This window comes from Cyphellophora attinorum (assembly GCF_001299255.1).
Source record: "Cyphellophora attinorum strain CBS 131958 chromosome Unknown Contig13, whole genome shotgun sequence".
Taxonomy (NCBI): Eukaryota; Fungi; Ascomycota; class Eurotiomycetes; order Chaetothyriales; family Cyphellophoraceae; genus Cyphellophora; species Cyphellophora attinorum.
This window is the reverse complement of record NW_017253241.1, coordinates 480574-497634: the sequence shown is the minus strand read 5'-3', so window position 1 is coordinate 497634 and position 17061 is coordinate 480574. Positions and strand designations below refer to the sequence as shown.

The 17061-nt window shown below is 53.8% G+C and overlaps 7 protein-coding genes across 7 annotated transcripts; 3 read left to right on the top strand and 4 right to left on the bottom strand.

The window, feature by feature from the left end:
• Nucleotides 1-509: 509 nt before the first annotated feature.
• On the bottom strand, nucleotides 510-4708 carry AB675_11433 (JmjC domain-containing histone demethylation protein 1; the record flags this gene model as incomplete). The annotated part of the gene is made up of 2 exons (XM_018140279.1): nucleotides 510-1328; nucleotides 1376-4708. The coding sequence occupies 2 exons, from the start codon at nucleotides 4706-4708 to the stop codon at nucleotides 510-512; spliced, it is 4152 nt and encodes a 1383-aa protein (XP_017999987.1).
• A 557-nt stretch (nucleotides 4709-5265) lies between these two features.
• Nucleotides 5266-5616, top strand: AB675_11432 (Splicing factor 3B subunit 6-like protein; the record flags this gene model as incomplete). Its single annotated transcript, XM_018140278.1, has 1 exon — nucleotides 5266-5616. The coding sequence occupies one exon, from the start codon at nucleotides 5266-5268 to the stop codon at nucleotides 5614-5616; it is 351 nt and encodes a 116-aa protein (XP_018000129.1).
• A 999-nt stretch (nucleotides 5617-6615) lies between these two features.
• On the bottom strand, nucleotides 6616-6924 carry AB675_11431 (N5-carboxyaminoimidazole ribonucleotide mutase; the record flags this gene model as incomplete). Its single annotated transcript, XM_018140277.1, has 1 exon — nucleotides 6616-6924. One exon carries the CDS (start codon nucleotides 6922-6924, stop codon nucleotides 6616-6618), a length of 309 nt encoding a protein of 102 aa, XP_018000084.1.
• A 47-nt stretch (nucleotides 6925-6971) lies between these two features.
• AB675_11430 (phosphoribosylaminoimidazole carboxylase) lies at nucleotides 6972-8440 on the bottom strand (the record flags this gene model as incomplete). Its single annotated transcript, XM_018150584.1, has 2 exons — nucleotides 6972-8051; nucleotides 8120-8440. 2 exons carry the CDS (start codon nucleotides 8438-8440, stop codon nucleotides 6972-6974), a joined length of 1401 nt encoding a protein of 466 aa, XP_017999844.1.
• Nucleotides 8441-10840: 2400 nt separating this feature from the next.
• On the bottom strand, nucleotides 10841-11521 carry AB675_11429 (uncharacterized protein; the record flags this gene model as incomplete). The annotated part of the gene is made up of 1 exon (XM_018140275.1): nucleotides 10841-11521. One exon carries the CDS (start codon nucleotides 11519-11521, stop codon nucleotides 10841-10843), a length of 681 nt encoding a protein of 226 aa, XP_017999829.1.
• A 1229-nt stretch (nucleotides 11522-12750) lies between these two features.
• Nucleotides 12751-14342, top strand: AB675_11428 (putative vacuolar protein sorting-associated protein TDA6; the record flags this gene model as incomplete). Its single annotated transcript, XM_018140274.1, has 2 exons — nucleotides 12751-13302; nucleotides 13344-14342. The coding sequence occupies 2 exons, from the start codon at nucleotides 12751-12753 to the stop codon at nucleotides 14340-14342; spliced, it is 1551 nt and encodes a 516-aa protein (XP_017999879.1).
• Nucleotides 14343-15050: 708 nt separating this feature from the next.
• AB675_11427 (Vacuolar membrane protein) lies at nucleotides 15051-16130 on the top strand (the record flags this gene model as incomplete). The annotated part of the gene is made up of 1 exon (XM_018140273.1): nucleotides 15051-16130. The coding sequence occupies one exon, from the start codon at nucleotides 15051-15053 to the stop codon at nucleotides 16128-16130; it is 1080 nt and encodes a 359-aa protein (XP_018000157.1).
• Between the last annotated feature and the right edge of the window lie 931 nt (nucleotides 16131-17061).

Here is a 17061-nt window from a genome sequence, read left to right as displayed (position 1 = left end):
ATCGTCGAGCTTACATGAGACCGGACGACTAGCCTTCATGTCTGCTGTTCCTTAACGATTAAGCTCTCAGGAAGACCTTCGACAGCGACGTCAGTCAGTGTTTAAACGAATGCACTAGAGCTTGAACTATTTCTCAAGGGTATATACAGCCGGGCACACAAACGGAAACCACACGCCATCGCAGGTAGAAAAGCAGCTCTTGATCCCCAAGCCTGCTGACCGCGATTCAGGACTGCATCTGTGCCATCCTAGGTTCTGTTTCGACATCGCGTAACACCCGAAGGTCCCAAAAAATTGCCGATGATGTGCATCCTTCTTCATATGAGTGCCCAAACGCCCAACTCCACTCATCGTGATATCATTTTTGTTTCCTTGTCGTGTACAGTGTAGTGCAATCAGCGTCCTCCCCAGCGGTCTCAGCATGTCACGCCTTCAATTTGCGCCAGAATCTCCGCCCACTCACATAATGCTCGCATCTCGGTATCAGGCGGCGCCTGTGAGGAGTGCTCCTATATCCTCAACATGCTCTGGCGCCGTCTCAGCCCGTGTTCTTCAGCCTGTAGTGTTCTGGCAAGTTGTTCATCCGCTGTCAACTCGGTACTTTCGGCTGTACTTGATCGTCCTCTGCTGCCAGGGCGCTCCCCATTACTTCCGGTCGAAGGCTTGACGCCGTTGGTGAGCGACACGTGGATTGCGTCCGAAGTATGGCTGGACGATCGGCGACTGACAGCGCCCATCGGGCCGCCAGGTCCACTTGCGCTCGAGCGACGACGCAATGCGTCAGGCGCAGGCTTGCTTGGCGTCCGATACTCGTCAGGCACGAAGCGTTGCACTGTCTGTGATTGCCGGGATGAATGACGCTGGAGCGGAGGCGACATACTCGCTGCAGGAGTATTTGTCGCAACTGGTTCCGAGTCATCAATAGCGTGCTCCGGGACCACATATCCTGTGGCGATCTCGGTGCTGAGCTGATGGATCATGTTTGGCGATCTCTGGTCGGGGTCCATCTTGATCATGGCGCCTGAGGAAGTCCTAGGTCTTTCCACTGATGGTGTGACTCCAACGCCGTTGGAAAGCGGCGCTTCAGGTTTCACTGGCTGTCCAGACGAATCCGCTGTACTGGAGCTTGCGAACAGCGCTGGGTCTATCAGAGCACTAATGTCGCCGCCTCTGTTCGACGAGTTGCTGTCAAGCCGAGCATCCTTAATGCTCCACTCGCCATCGCTAGGTCGTGCAGGTCGTTTGGAGCTTGTCGAACCTCGCGGCTTAGTTGGTTCTGCAGCCTTTGCCGGATCAACGTTCCCATATTCATCGTGCACACATCGGCGCTGCGACCATTAGTATCGATCACCAAGAAAGTACTCTGACAACTTACCTTGCTCTTGCGGCACTCATCACAAGCCTTACTTCGACTTTTCTTACCGGACGGTGGACTCTGGTCGGCATTATTGTTGAGCAGGGCATCTGAATTCGGCGCATCCATCGAAGCGAGCGCGGCTTGTGCGAGACTCGACGAGAAAGCGTCTGCGGGCTGAGCTGCATGATCATCGTGGCCGGCGCCGTTGGTCGGTGGGATGAAATCTCCCATCGGCGATATGCTCCTTGGTGACGATGACTTGCCATTGACAGGCACAGAACCCTCCCTGTGTCGGCATTTGACACGCCTCTTGCGGCAGGCATCACAAGCTTGTCTGACGGTGGTTGGCTTCGTAGACGCAGGCTTGTGTTTCCTGGTTGCGTCCGAATTGACTCCGGGGGCAGACGCGCCTGGCTTGTAGGGTGTCACCACGGAGGGAAACGTTGACTCTCGGCCTGGCCATGTCTCTCCTTGCTGTGACGCGACAACTGCTGCTTCTTGAGCCTGCTCTTCGGTCTTCTGCTCAATTTGTGCGATTCTCCTGGACGACGTGCGTTCTCCGGGAATCCTATGGTTAACAGCTTTTTGTTTCTTGATCTTGGCGGCTTCGGAGCCTTCGAGCTCATCGTCGTGCACCCAAGCAGGAGCCTTCTCACCACCAGTCTTCCAGGCGTACCATATTGCGAACGTCTTGATTAATACCAAGGGATCGCCGTGCTCCTTCGGAACGGACCTCTTGACAGCATCGATAGCCTTCTTGTTGATATTGTCAACTGGCAAATCAGAGGCAATCCGAGCAGTACGATACAGGTAGTCGCGAAGTGCTGGTAGGCCTTTGATCTCAGACTTAGGGTAAAATCTGTAGTTGAAGTCCGCGCTTCCTGGTTCAGCCGTGGGTTGTAGGTCGTCGATTTCGAGCCATACAGGATTTGCACGAAGAAACGTGAAGTCAGGGTCCTCCTGGAAATCTTCCATGACATCTTTAGGGACAGGATCTTCTTCCAGATACTTGATCAAAGCGTACCACATGACCTTCTGGAAAAATGGATATCGGAAGGTCGCCGCAACATGAGTGTTCTTCTCGATGGTTGCAACTTTGAACTGAGCCTCGTAGTCGATCTTGGTCAAGAAATTGCCTCCTATGACAAGACTGTCTTCTGGTGTCCAAACCGAGTGGATCCATCCTGCCGGAATGAAGGCAGTGTCACCCTCATGCAAGTCGACTCGAGTCACGTTCCCGCCACAGAGATCTGGCAGCCAGGTATCATTCTGCGTGCTGGAGTTGCACCATTCCTCGTACTTTTTGAGATAGCGGTCTTCCGGCGGTATGAAGAAGAAGACTTTGGTGCCTTTGAGGATGTGGTAGTAGACGGATGAGCCACCAAAATCGATGTGGAAGTCAGTGTAGCTGTCAGCGACTGACATCAGGCAGTAAAACTGCACCGATTTCTTCTTCTTGTCAGGGTATTGCTCGAAAGGCCACACATGATCCTCAAGATCGAGGTCACGAACAACTTTGGGCCGTCGCATCACCCGACCTAGGCTCGTCTCCGAGACTTCTAGGCTGATCACATTTCGTACAGGCTTCTCGCCAGACTCGTCGTAGTAGTCTGCCCACTTCCCCAAGGTCCAGACACCCTTCGTTTCTTGACTCTTGACATCGATGACACCTGGAAGCGGGTAATCCAAACCAACAATATTGGCTACTTTGCGCACTGTGAGGCCTCGAGGCATGACCATATCGAGATGATCTTGGTCGCAGTCGATCACTTCTTCGTTGTCGTTCGCTGCAGCTGTCACTTCGGTCTCGGTAGTATGGTTGCCGTCGCCGTCGATGCGTGTGTCGGTGCCTTTCTCAGCAGTCTCGGACTCGGTTTCTTCGCTTCTCTGTCCGAAACGGGGATTCCATGCTGCTGGCACGACGAAAGGCCTTTTCATGTTATCGAAGCTTTGAAAGAACTCGGCCGTCAAGAGCTCCGGCCGAACCCTTGCAAAATCATCTGGCTGGATCTTGAACTTTCCTGTTCGAAAAGGTTGAATATAGTGGTGGAGAGACGTCTCAACGGATGATTTGATCACGCCTTGGTTCAGGCCGGCGTAGTCGATGGCCGTTCTGGCTCGTGACGAAGTCCGCACGTATGTCGTTTCGCCATGCTCTGGTTCGCATGACTTGCAGATGAACTTGTCGATGGCTCGGGCTTCTGCTTTGCCCATGATGCCTGCGCACAGGGAATGGAACCACCTGTTACACACGTCACATCGTATCCACGAGATGGAGTTCTCGTCGTCTCCTGTTCTCTGCTCCGATTTGCCACATTGAGCGCACACTTCCTTTTCGATCTGGTCTGGTTTCAGTCTTCTAGCCTTTTTGACGTTCAGCGTCGAACTTGAAGGTTCTGGAGGGCGGATTGATGTGGGTTGGGCATTCGCGTCGCCGTTTTCGTAAGTCGCGGTGAGCCCGTTAGGCGGGGCAAGCGCCGGTGCTTCGTAGACTTGTTCTTGAGTGACGGAAGGCCCAGATTCGTCGATGTGCATGGCGTCAGGTGAGTATGTTGGGCGTGCATGCGCTGTCACTGGCTCGGGGGTGTAGGCATTGTATTTCGGTGACTGATGTTCGGCGATGCGGTGCAATTGCGCATGGTTCAATTGAGGCGTGATTTGTCTTTTGAAGTTGACCTCTTGCTTCAGACCCAAAAGCAGCATTACATCGGCCTCATCTGCTTGACTTGGTCGACGCACGGAGATGTGGTTCGTGGGAGGCTGCGACGCCCATTCTGTGGAGGGTATGTGGGCTGATTTGACCCTTTTGGCTGGCGGCTCATAGGGCGACTCGCGATACTGTGATGGACTGACGTGTGATGTGGAAGGACGAGTTTGGGATGGGCTCCCGTTGACGGCGAACGGATTGGATTGAGAAGCCGGACTAAGCGCGGCACTGGCGAGATCGTCCATGGTCGAACGCGACCGCACATGATTGCTGAATCTTTGGGCGTGATTGCCGCGTGATTGAGGGGATTGTAGTTCAGCCCATCCTTGGTTGCGCGAGCGGTGGTGGTCGTTGCGGTGCAATGGAGTGACAGCTCTGTGCTGCAGACGAGCTACTCCATCATCTCCTATTCCAAGCTCTTGCTGGCGAGGACTCTCGTTGCTCGGAAGATCTTCTGGGTGTGACAGGCCAAGCCCGTTGAGAGACTGGTGGGCGGCGGAGGGAGTTTGATTGCGACAGGGTGGCAGGGAGCGGAACTCCGACGGCAGCGACTCGGCCGGTGATATAGGCTCGATGTCGTGATGGCTTGGCCGCTGAGGACTTGCAGGACGATGATATGGACCGCCAGCGGCGCCGGAGCGCATGCGGTCGAGATGGGCATGGTGCACGGTACAGAGAGTGTGTGGTCGTCTTTGTCACTGCTACGTGTGTGTTGCGGGGTCGACAGGAGTCTGTGGTCTCACGCGAGTGGGAGGCATGGATTACAGCGTTGGCGATAACGATAGCGTTGTCTCGGATAGCTGTCGGGCGGTAACGGAATTTGCTAAAAGTGTGAGGGCAGCTGGTACAGTCGAGCAGTCGTGGCTTCTTGAAACGAGGTCGATATGTGAACTGCGCTGAAATTGCGCTAACCACATCGGGAATCGACTGCCACCGCAATTCAGCGGCCACCTCTTTCCTTCATCTCCAGCATCACACACCTTCACACGAGTCCTGCACACCGCGAACACAAGGAGCCTTCTCGAGTCACTCCTCAATCACAGGAACTCATCAGATTTACGCCGCGAGCGGAACAGCGCGAGACCGCAGGGTCGACAACTGCTGGAACCCCGCCTGATCGGCTTGAGTCCACCTGAATCCTCCACATTGTAATCGTTCACCATCCATCAGAAGAACAGAACTCAGCGAGCAGCCTCCAGCAATGTCTCGAACCAACAAACTCGCCCCGGACACGAATCGCATCCTCTTCGTCAAAAATCTAGCCTACAACATCGATACGCCCGCCCTCTTCGATCTCTTCGGAAAATTTGGTCCCATCAGACAAATCCGCGCCGGAACCGACAATAAGACCAAGGGCACAGCGTTCGTCGTCTACGAGGATGTCATGGACGCAAAGCAGGCTTGTGATAAGCTGAACGGGTTCAATTTCATGAACCGATACCTCGTCGTTCTATACCATCAGCCGGAAAAAATGCAGGTTGCGGTCAAGGATGACATAGCATCCCGAATGGATGAGCTAGAGAAAAAGAAGAGGGAGCATGGCATTGATTGAGGAGCTGAGAAAGGTAACATGGACAAAGGTGATGGTCGTCTCACGATCACAGGTTGATTGAGTGCGACTAACAGTGTCGATGCTCTATGCGTCAGGTTCGACCCTGAGTATGACCAGACCCAGCACAGTATGGAAGACAAATTTGACAAACTTGAACTGGCGTGTGGGTAGAGGCGTCAAGGCTCACCGCCAAGGGACACACCAACAGGTCTTGCAGAAGGCAATCCCTTACACCAGCAAAAATGTCGCTATCCAGTATCAAAGCTGGTGCAGATGCGCGCCGATGAGGACCTCGCCGTCAATCACATACCCGCAGCTCGCCCCACCTGATAGCAGCGGATGCTACCATGGCATGGCAGTTCAATGATTGACTCGTCGCAGTGGGGAGCAAGGAAGAGAAAGTCGAGGACGAAGCAGATACTTATACCTTTTCAAAGCAGTGCAGACCGGGGCTAGCCGAAAGGATAATCGCTCTGACTCGAGAAAGCGAATTCACCTTTCGTAGTACGACTCCGAGTCGATTGCTGCCTGTTATGCTTCATTTGAATGGTCACAGTCACTCACTTGGAGCTGGCTTGGAAGCAAGTGGATGGTTGGTCAAGTAAGCGCCGGCTTCGAGACAGACTGCGGTCCGAGAGGCGAATGAGTACAACATTGCTTCAGCTCACATCATCGGGCGGAAGCGTGTATAGTGGTCACGGGCAAGCACGATGAGCGCAAGCTCGATTTGAGTGTTTATTTGTTCGTGATGAACCCGGCAGAGCCTGGTCAGTGTGTCATGGTAATAGGCGCAGCTCGATGCAAGACCGGATGACTTCTTCAGAGCTACTGAGATTACCATACTAAGACTGACTGTACCCGGACTCTGTCTCATACCGGATGACACGATCTTCACGGTCTATTCTATCGATGCAGGCTGCGAACGTTCATCTCGTAGCCAGACCTTCCTGTCAATGCACCACGTGTGTGATCCAGCCCCTCACCCAACCCCATTATAGTTCACTTCCGCTCCCAGCTCTCCACCCGCTGATACTCCTTCCACCCCTCCGCCTCCAACCTCTCCGCCTTCGCCATATTCTCCCGATCCATCCTCTCCAAATGCTCCTCAACCCACTCCCTAATCCTACCATCACTAGTCCCAACAATCCTCGCCGCCAGCAGCGCCGCATTCGTACTATTCCCAATACTCACCGTCGCAACCGGCACCCCCCTCGGCATCTGCACAATACTCAACAAACTGTCCAACCCATCCAGTGAACTCGCTTTCACCGGACACCCAATCACCGGCACACTCGTCACGCTGGCCATCATCCCCGGTAAATGGGCTGCGCCACCGGCCGCCGCAATGATGCATTTTATGCCTCGCGACGCAGCGGACTTGCCGAAGTCGAGCATGTGTTGTGGCGTGCGGTGTGCGGAGGTGATGGTGACGAGGTAGGGGATGGCCATGTCGTCGAGGAATTGGAGCCTGGTTTGAGGGTCGCGAGGTCCGTGTCGGAGCCCATCACTACGGCGATTATCGGGGTTGGTTTTGGTACGGGATTTGCTTTGAGGAGGTCTGCAGCGGAGGAGATAAGGAGGCTGTGGTCGGCGGAGGCGTTAGTGCGGTTGGCGCGGAGGGCGTCGACGAGTTGGATGAGTGGGTGGATGCGGGTTTCGCAGTCGGAGATCGAGGAGCCGGTGAGGGTGATGTGGCCCATTTTGCGACCAGGCCGGCCCGCGCCTTTGCCGTAGAGGTGCACGCGGGCGCCGGGGATTGTGGCGGCTTGTCTGGCGACGAGGAGGTGGGAGTCGGGTTGAGGGCCGCCCAGGATGTTGAGCATTATAGCGGCGGGGACGGCTAGGTCTGTTGAGCCGGGGACGATGGTGGGGGCGAGGTCGGGGAGGACAGCGCGGACTTGGGCTTCGTATTGTGACATGTGGCAGGCTTCGATTGTGTAGTGGCCGGAGTTGTGTGGTCGGGGCGCGATTTCATTGATGAGGAGGGTGTCGTCGGGCAGGAGGAAGAGCTCGACGCCGAAGACACCGGTGCCGGTGAATGTTGAGACCGCACGGCGGGCGAGGTCTTGTGCGGCTTTGAGCGTTTTTCGGGGGACTTCGCGGGCTGGGGCGTAGACGAGCTTGCAGATGCTGTCTTCGTGTATTGTCTCGACAGTCGGATATGCGATCGTTGAGGACTCGTAGTCCTTGGAGGCGTCTTGTGAGGTTTTTACGACCATTACAGCCAGTTCCTTTGTGAAGTTGCACCACTGCTCTGCGTATAGAGGTCGATCTGCAAGAGCCTTCAGGGCAGGTTCAATGTCCGAGACCGTCTTGACTGGATAGTTGCCTCGTCCATCATATGCCTCTGTCCTGGATTTCAGCATCAAAGGGTAGCCTAGCTTATCCGCAATCTCCTTCAGACCCTGCGGTTCCGACGTGCGACCGCAATTGACCTCGAAGTAGGTATGTCGTACTTAGCATAATGTTGCTTCTGCGCAAACTTATCCTGAATCGTCCTCACAGTCCGCCAACTGGGCTGTATCCGATTCCATTGCGTACCAGGAATAGTGGCCTGCTTCTCCTCGAGCTCCTCCAGGATCTTGGTGTCGACATGTTCGATCTCGTAAGTGATGACATCTGAGTTAGCTGCCAGCTTCTCCACGTCTGCCGCCTTTGCGAAAGAACCGTTTACGTGGAGGTCATTTGCGACGGCGTTAATTTGCTTGGCTGGGGCATTTTCAGCGTCAAGAACGGCCACCTTGATGTTCAGTCGTGAGGCTGCTTCCACCAGCATGCGCCCTAGCTGTCCTCCGCCGAGGACGCCAACGACGTGACTGTCCATTCTTGCGCGTCACTCACCTTTGCCTGAGTGTTTGCTGGGCTTTAATTAGCCCAGGTACAAATACTTAGGAGTTGAGGAATTTTCTCCAGGTTGGAGAAGCAGGCGTCTTCGCTCAGGCTTGGCATCAGCTTAAGGTACTTCGCTTGCCGCGCTGTCCAGCGACCCTTAGAAACTTGGGTACATGTACCAGACTTTCGGCGCAAACGATCATTTCATGCAGAGCAGCGAGGGCAACACAACCCAGGTGTGCACAGGGAGTTGTCGATTGCCTCGACGTTTATAGGGCAACCAGAAATTGCATCGGTCAAACCTCGCACTTTTGTACTCCCGTCTTACGACTCCTGCCTCGGCACGCAGCAGGAGCCCTGTTATTCTAGGCTCTACCCCAGTGGACGAGGAGGCGTGGTTTCAAAGGCGTCCAAGACTCCTCCCCCGGAAGCACTCCCGCAGCCTCATCCATGGTCCTCCACGTTGCATCTCATTTCGGGACCAGCTTCATAGCCTGCCTCATCTAGCTAGATTATGGATGATTCGAGAAGCCCCGGTGGTAGCGAGTGTAGCTCTTACAGTCGGCAATTCGAATGCCGCCTTATCACGTCGCAGCTTTGTTTCTGCTCAACAAAACAATGAGCGTGTTGGATGTGACGAAGGGATTTGTGATGTCCAACAGTCCCACGTAATAGGGGGCAGATTGGGATCACAGCAGCCATGTACGAAGTGTGCTACGCTGTGAGTGCTCTTTCGTTCTCATTCCTGACCGCAGTAGAGCCCGGAAGATCCCTGCTAGCTGCCGTCTGCCGCGATGCCCCGTCCCGCCGGGAATTATGGTTAAAACGCAAACGATGTGGGCTTCATCGAAACTCGCTGCGAAGGTCATCTCCGGGCATGCTGCCCCGAGCAATCGGACCTACTGTGGCGTCCTTTTGGGCAGTACAGAGTCAACAACGGTTGTCTGCTTTGTGTTCCAAATCTGGACTTATTGGTTGGACATGTGTCAGTAGGAAGCGAGACATGCAACGACCGTGCATACTCACCGTGCTGCGATCGTATTTTCTCGATCAGGACGATTTAATTGACCAAAAGAATTGATCGACGGCGTCAGTGTAGCCCGTTTTGACACCCAACTTCTGGGGCGGGCGGGGAACCAGGCCCGTCCCACGGCTGATCTTGCGAGTGGGGGGCCGCCCTTCACCCAGAAAGCCTCCTGGAATCCATCCAGATGAGTCGCCAACAGTCGAGAAATGAAGCATGGCTCTGGCCTCCTGGCCTCGCATGGAGACATGCCAATCCCTGCCAGCGACCGTTGCCGATGCCACAGTGCAGCAATCCCTGCAGTTGGCCAGCCGGTCCTCGCGGCGATAGCATCCCACGCCATTCACCGCCAGATTGGTTTCTGAGGCAGCATTGGTGGTTAATTCAAGGGATGGACACAGTCGTGATTCATAAGAGTACGACTCACCCTTGTTTGCTGCGGCCTTTTCTCATTCCCACCAACTTACGCATCAGTTTGCCCAACAGATATATTGTTACAGCAAAATCCCAAACAGCCTCCACCAAGGTTTCAGAGCCAAAATTCATCAAAGCCTTTGAAGATCAGAGTGTGCCTGTCGATCTCGCCATCCGTTTTTCGTCATACTGCAATCGTACGTGGCTACTCTATCCAAGCATCACGACGTCAATTTGCGATTGGTTCTGACATTGTATATAGAATCGTCCGACGGCGCTTGCCGAAATTATAGCAATCGACATTCCATAGCCCCAGCACCAGAGACGTTTTCCTCAGACTGAACAGTCTCGACATTCGCTCTTCAATCAATATGCCATCAGCCACGATGCAACGATCTTCATACCGTTCAACTGTCCTAGAGAGAGAGAACTCCTCCAAGGACATGGACAAGCTTATCACCAAGTCGCCTCGTCCCAAATTCGCCTCCTACGACGACCGCCGCTACGAGCAGCCACCACCTCCTCCTCCAAGTCCTATCTCGTGGAAGCATGATAAGAGCCAACGCCATTAGCTTCTGGCCAGGCCAGTACAATCAGGCGCGTCGTCTGGCACTCTCTCTTCCTTCCAGCTTGTTTGACCTACAGTTCTGGTGCAACCTCGACACTTTGCACCATTTTCGGGCTCGCGCCATCCACGATGTATCAAATAATGGTGTCTTCCTTTCGGAGCGTATGGAGTTTGGGACAGCTGGATATGATAATTCGGCGGATTGCATTGATGGCGAAATAAGATGGTTCGCATGGCCGTGGGAGACACTCCCTACCAAGAGGTCGCCTTCAAGTCGATAGAATGAACGCAAGTCTTTTTGAAACACAGATGTGTTCACCAGGCCAAATACCTTCGTGGTTGTTGTAGGGAACTCGTGCATGATTGCAACGCGAAGCCGCATGTCGTCAAGCAGGTTCACTGTCACCACCAACGGCTTCTTCGGCTTCTTCGGTCTGTCTCCGACGACCTTCACGAATTTTCTCGAGCCGCTGCAAAAACTCGTCTTGCTCTTGTGCTTGCGATGCTGCCGTCTTGGGAGCGGAGGAGATCGACGCAGTGTCGTCACTCTGGGCGGCTTGAGACCGCTGTTTCTGCCGAGTCTGAGCCTTAGGGAATACTCGTGCTTTAGACCCAAGCAACCTGATACGGGACGTGCCCATCAGCTGAAAGTCCTTGGTCGAGCGCAATGGTACGCTTGCCATCTGCTGGTGGCTTGGTGCGAAGAAGACATCAGTGCCTATGACATCGCGCCAGTCGCACTTGTAGAACTCGCCCTTGTACGCCACGAAGGGGGTTGCTGTGTTCAGATCCAGTATCTGAAGTGAGCCTGCCGGGCTTTGCTTGGATCCGCCGGTAGCAGCATCGGGATCGAGTCCATCCGCTTCCTGGTCTTCATCGGCAGATACATCGTCATCGTTGTCGTCCTCCGCAGCACCGGGCTTCTTCTTGTTGCGTTTTCTGTTGCGACCTTGACGTCGTGATGCACTCTCACGCTTGATCCCGTTCAGTGTAGTGAGGTCTAGCTCGACCAGGAATGTGCTTTTCTCACTCGTATCATATTCGTATTCATATTCGTCGTCCGCCATGTGCAGAGCAGTAGTATCGAATGCGCATCGCGAGCATTTACAATGGGCAGAGCAGCGTCCAGGGAAGTTGTCAATGTAGACAGTCTGGAGACATAGTCAAGGCCTATCTGAAGTGTGCTCGTCGTTACTGCCAATCTAAACAGTCAGCCTTCTAAGGGTGCTACCCCTCCACGAGGCTGCCCTAGTGATCGGCACAGCGGCACTTGCCCGCCCTAGATTCGGGCGGCGGAGGCAGGTCCGGGTGACGCGTTCTACCCAACTCCGAACTCGAACCTTTCGCAGCGACGTGAGTCGTTTTGTAGGATTCGAAAGCATCATGATATGAGACACTCCATACTTTGGGTGAATCCTGGCGGATCGTTAGCCCTGGACTGGCTGTGACATCTTCTATCTCGTTCGCAAGTTTTGTTTGCCCAGGGCATTCTCATCATTCCTACTCATCCTTCCGAGATTCAGCTGGCTGTTCTCACTACTTATTGGTACATCATACACCTGCCACCGGACGTATACGCAAGAACTTTGAGGAAACGTATCCTTCCATAGGCGACTTACGGGTACTTTTCCCAGCTGAGGTAGCGGATGTGCATCATTACAGCGCAATTAGTAAGTCCTTTCGATTCATGCCCGCTGTCCGCGTTGGCACCTCATCCGGCGATCCCGGCAGACTTCCCAGTCATGCCGTAACCGGCTGATCCACATGAGGACTCACTTCTGCAGTCACATCATTCGTTTACACTGTACCACAAGGCGACCATTCTAGCCGTTTTCAAGCAGAGGCTCTTCGGCTTTCGGGCCTGGCGATGCTAGAATGATCTGCCCTGTGCGCTGCAGACCCGACAGCCCAATGACATCCCTTGCTTACCCGAGTTACATCTGGACCCGTAAGCAAGATAGAGATATGATACTCACATTCTTGCAGTGAGTCCGCAAGCCCACCAATCCGTACTTGGTGGGCACAGTCCCTCGCTGACCACATCTTACATTACGACTACTCCATCCGTATATCACACTCTCCCACCTTCTCTCACGTCCTGGGGTTCTTGTACCGGTTCGCAAGTATCGACCGACTTTCCCCAGGCCAGTATACACCAGCGGCCAGCGGAGGGACTAGAGGTCGGGACTGTGTCTGTCGGCACTGGTGGTCAGTAGACAGGTCAGATCCCGCGAGCGCGTCTCTCGAGGGCAGCAAGATAGATGGTGGATCAGAGGGAGAGGTTGAAGAGGTGGATATGAAGCAGCCAAAGACGAAAGCCACCATTGGCATACTCGCGACGTTGATATCGTACGTTTCCGTCAACAGCTACCTTCACACAACGCACCCAGATCTATTCGTCTGGTCTCCGGAAGACCGTGAAGAGGCACAATGGATGGCTACATCGAAATGGTGGCTGGACCGCAAGGCGTGTCGATGGCTTGGGCTTTGCGGCGTCCCTCACGTACACTTCGTGCAGAAGATCTTTGGACACCGGCCTCCAGCAGAGGGGACTGAGGACGATGCAGACGATGCAGGCTTCGACTGGCAGAATGCTTGGCTCGCTGACAACGATCGCCCGGAGAATTTCACCGAGAACGAGAAACAATTGCGCGAAATCCCTGACTATGTTCTCGAGTATGCGCCGCTTGTACATCTGTTTTCCGGAGAACAATTCTGGCCATGCGACATTGCGGAACACCTCTTCCACACTACACCAGAACTCAACTATACGCCAATATATCCTGAGTCCCGTCATCCATCCTTGAAGCATCTTGACAAGTTTAATAAATACAACAATGGCCGGTGGGTCTTCTTGACCAGCAATGACAATGTTGAGGACGACCGGAGTGGCTGGAAGGCGAGAAGAACATCCCAGCAAAGCCGTCAGACGATGATGTTTATGATCCCGCCGACTATGAGCACTACCCAGGCAGATCTTACCTGGACGGTGTCAAGGACAGCTTCCGGGATCTTCGAAAATGGTTTGCTCCCGGCATCGATGATGCAGATCAGAAAGATGACTTCAGGAAATCCTTAAAGGGTCAAGCTATCATCAAGGACAACAGCTCCTTCCGCGGACGCTACCATCAGGAGCTCAAAAGGGCAATCACAGATGCCCCGAAGAAGCTTCTTCGCGGCGGCAGAAGCGACGCCCCTGCCATTCTTGTGGTCATTGATAAAGGTCATGGCGTTGTGGACGCATTCTGGTTCTTCTTCTACAGCTTCAATCTTGGCAATGTTGTGTTCAACGTTAGGTTTGGCAATCACATTGGAGACTGGGAGCACTCCATGGTCCGATTCCATCATGGCAAACCAAAGGCTGTCTTCTTCAGCGAACACGATTTTGGCTCAGCATACAGCTACGAAGCAGTGGAGAAAATCGGCAAGCGGCCCGTCATATATTCGGCGATAGGGACGCACGCAATGTATGCGACTCCAGGGATGCATCCATATGTCTTGCCATGGGGCATACTGCACGATCAAACGGATCGAGGGCCGTTATGGGATCCTGCTTTGAACTCATATGCCTACACTTATGAGACCAAGAACGAGACCCTTCGACCATCGAACTTGAGCCCGAACGCTCCAACAGGCTGGTTTCACTACCACGGCCGCTGGGGCGACAAATTCTACCCCCTTGGTGATCGCCGGCAATATCGCTTTGCTGGACAGTACCACTATGGCAACGGACCGACAGGTCCCAAGTTCAAGCATTTAGACCGCGTCAAGGTGTGCGAGGGACCGACTGAGAGTCCTTGTGTGATCAAGCACTGGCTCAGTGGTACAGACCAGATCCGACTCGGAAGAGATATTGACAGGGACGAGAATCCCGACAACGACCTATAAACGACCTCAACTTGAATTTGTTTTTGCGCGGCACACGACACTCCTTACGACATCTATACCCACAGAGCGTTTGTTTCGACCAAGTACTGCATGGCATCTTGGCTGGAGGAGTTAGAGATTGGAATCGCAAGACGATCCATCTGTTGGATTAGAATGGCTAACCCGGTTGGTATGGCTTTGGTGGTGGGCTCATGCATTGATACCCCCGGGACATGTACATTGTACAGTGATAGAGCGCTCTGTTTGAGCGCAGAATTACCCATGATCAGTCACGTTCCTTCAGCGATCTTGATCACGATCTTGCGTATCTCAATGCCGCAATACCTAGGTCGTCATCATACCGTTGTGGCTGCATGCCCAGTACACAACCGCAAGGGTCAGTCAAAATTCCCCGCGCTGCCACAGATCGATCCCTGTCGGGCGTGGAAATCATCTCCGCGCCGATCTTGCGCAAGATCCGGGTTCGTCAATGACAATGCCAATGCCTCCGCCACTTTGACTACCTCACCTTCCTTATATCTCTACCACATTTCCATTGCCAGCATTACAATCGGGCTGTTTTTCTTCCATCTCTCGGCGCCGTGCCCGGCCACCACTACTGTACATAATCAGATCCGCCCGCATTGCGAGTCATCTCAGCATCTGACGTCGATATCCCATACCTGCCATGGAAGCCTAAGATTGCTCTGAAACACGCTGACCGTTGACATGGCCGCGTCAAGTGTAACATCTGCACTCATATCAATCGCGACCAGCGCAGCGACGGCCTCAGGATCCTCGCTCATCGCGACACCTTCACTCCTAGGAAACGCGACGACGAAACCTTCAAAAGATGAGAACAACGGAGAATGCCAGTTGCTCGGACCTTTCGCGATCGTAGTCCAGACAGCATTAGGTCTCCTAGCGCTGTCGTCACTGGTGTTCAAGAGATGGCGAGAGAGACCTCAACGGCCAGTCAAGGTGTGGGCATTCGATGCCTCGAAGCAAGTGTTCGGTTCGGCCCTGTTACATCTGGCGAATCTGCTCATGAGCATGTTCTCCAGCGGACAGCTAGGTGATCCACTGATCAATGCCGCCGCAAATACGACCAGCGTAGACGTGGCAGAGGGACCAAATCCGTGCTCATTCTACCTACTGAATCTGGGCATCGACACAACTCTGGGCATTCCGATTCTGATATGCATACTCAAAGTGCTCAATGTTGGGGCAAGCTACACTCCCTTGGCCCGGCCGCCAGAGTCTATCAAGTCTGGAAATTACGGCACTCCGCCGAAAGCGACCTGGTGGCTTAAACAAAGCTTCATCTACTTCGCTGGCCTGGTGGGGATGAAGATATGCGTCTTCATCATTTTCCAGCTTTGTCCATGGATCGTTCAGGTTGGAGACTGGGCATTGCGGTGGACGGAGGGCAACGAAGCGATACAGATTGCTTTTGTCATGCTGATCTTCCCGCTGATCATGAACGGGATTCAATACTACATCATCGACATATTCATCAAAAACAAGGACCAGGCTTCGGAGAGTGAGCAGCAAGACAGCGAGCGTGATGATGGTAACGATGAAGAGGGAGGACTTCTCGCAGGACAAGAGGAACGCCACACCGACATCTTCAACGGCGACGATGGGGTCCGTCAGTCAGAAGAAGACGTGAAGGGGAACACTACCGTTCGGAGTAAGGAGTCGATAGACAGCACTAAGGAGGTTCATGCAGGAGGTGAAGGTAGTGGCAGCAGCAGCATTGGTCAAGAGGCGGAGGGCGAAGCCATCAAAGACCGTCCCAGGATATGAAGCAGCGTGCTTTCTCTTGGTACAGTACAGTTGTTTAGTTTCAGCAGCATTGGCTACACGCAAAGCGTCCTTGTGGGGCAGAATAGCATCATGGTCTCAGACTCTCGACTGCCACTATCGCAGCACCGCCTTGCGACGATATTTCGCGCAAACATTGACGCTTCATTCGCCGCAGCTTACGTTTACCAAAAGAATGCGGCATGGTGTCTTGGGCTCTGACCTGCACGTGAGGTGCCTGAACGGCTAGCACCGGCACGGCCACCATCAAGCACAAATTTTGCATGCTGCTATTCCTTGCCCCGGATCTTTCGCTCGGGAGCATCATCCAGTCGCCTTCTGAGCTATTTCGATTTAAGTTAGTGGCTTTTCACTTGTGCCTGACTTTACTCGATCTGTGATCCACGCGCAGGCGTCGCGGGGTTGGCACGAAGAACAATCGAATGATTTACGTAGGATAACGTAAACGCTGCCTGCTTTTCGAAAACGTGCTGCAGACTATGGTCGATGCTTTTGCAGAGTTTTCACGGCTTGCCATGTCGTGCTACGTGCTAAAAGATAGTGAAGCGATAAGACAGAACGTCCTCCTGATCCGGGGTCTGGGGCGCAGTACTTAAGACGCCGCCTTGGAATTTCAACGTCAGCTGGTAGAAAGACGGCACCATTCCTGCTTCGAGACTCGTCCCGCCATTCCGTGAGACATAAACCTCCTCGTCAACAAAGTCACTGCCACTGTGCGTGTCCCGTCGCTGCCGTTGCTAGGGCAGTCACGCTGCACCTGACCACATTGTCGGGCACCGAGCAAGCGACTTCCGTCCCTCACTTCAATCTCTAATCAATCCCACTTCCAACTTATAGACGGCGCAGTCTCCATTCTTATAGCCTCACCATCTTGTCAACCACGCCATATACTCTTTTTTGACATAGTCACGAT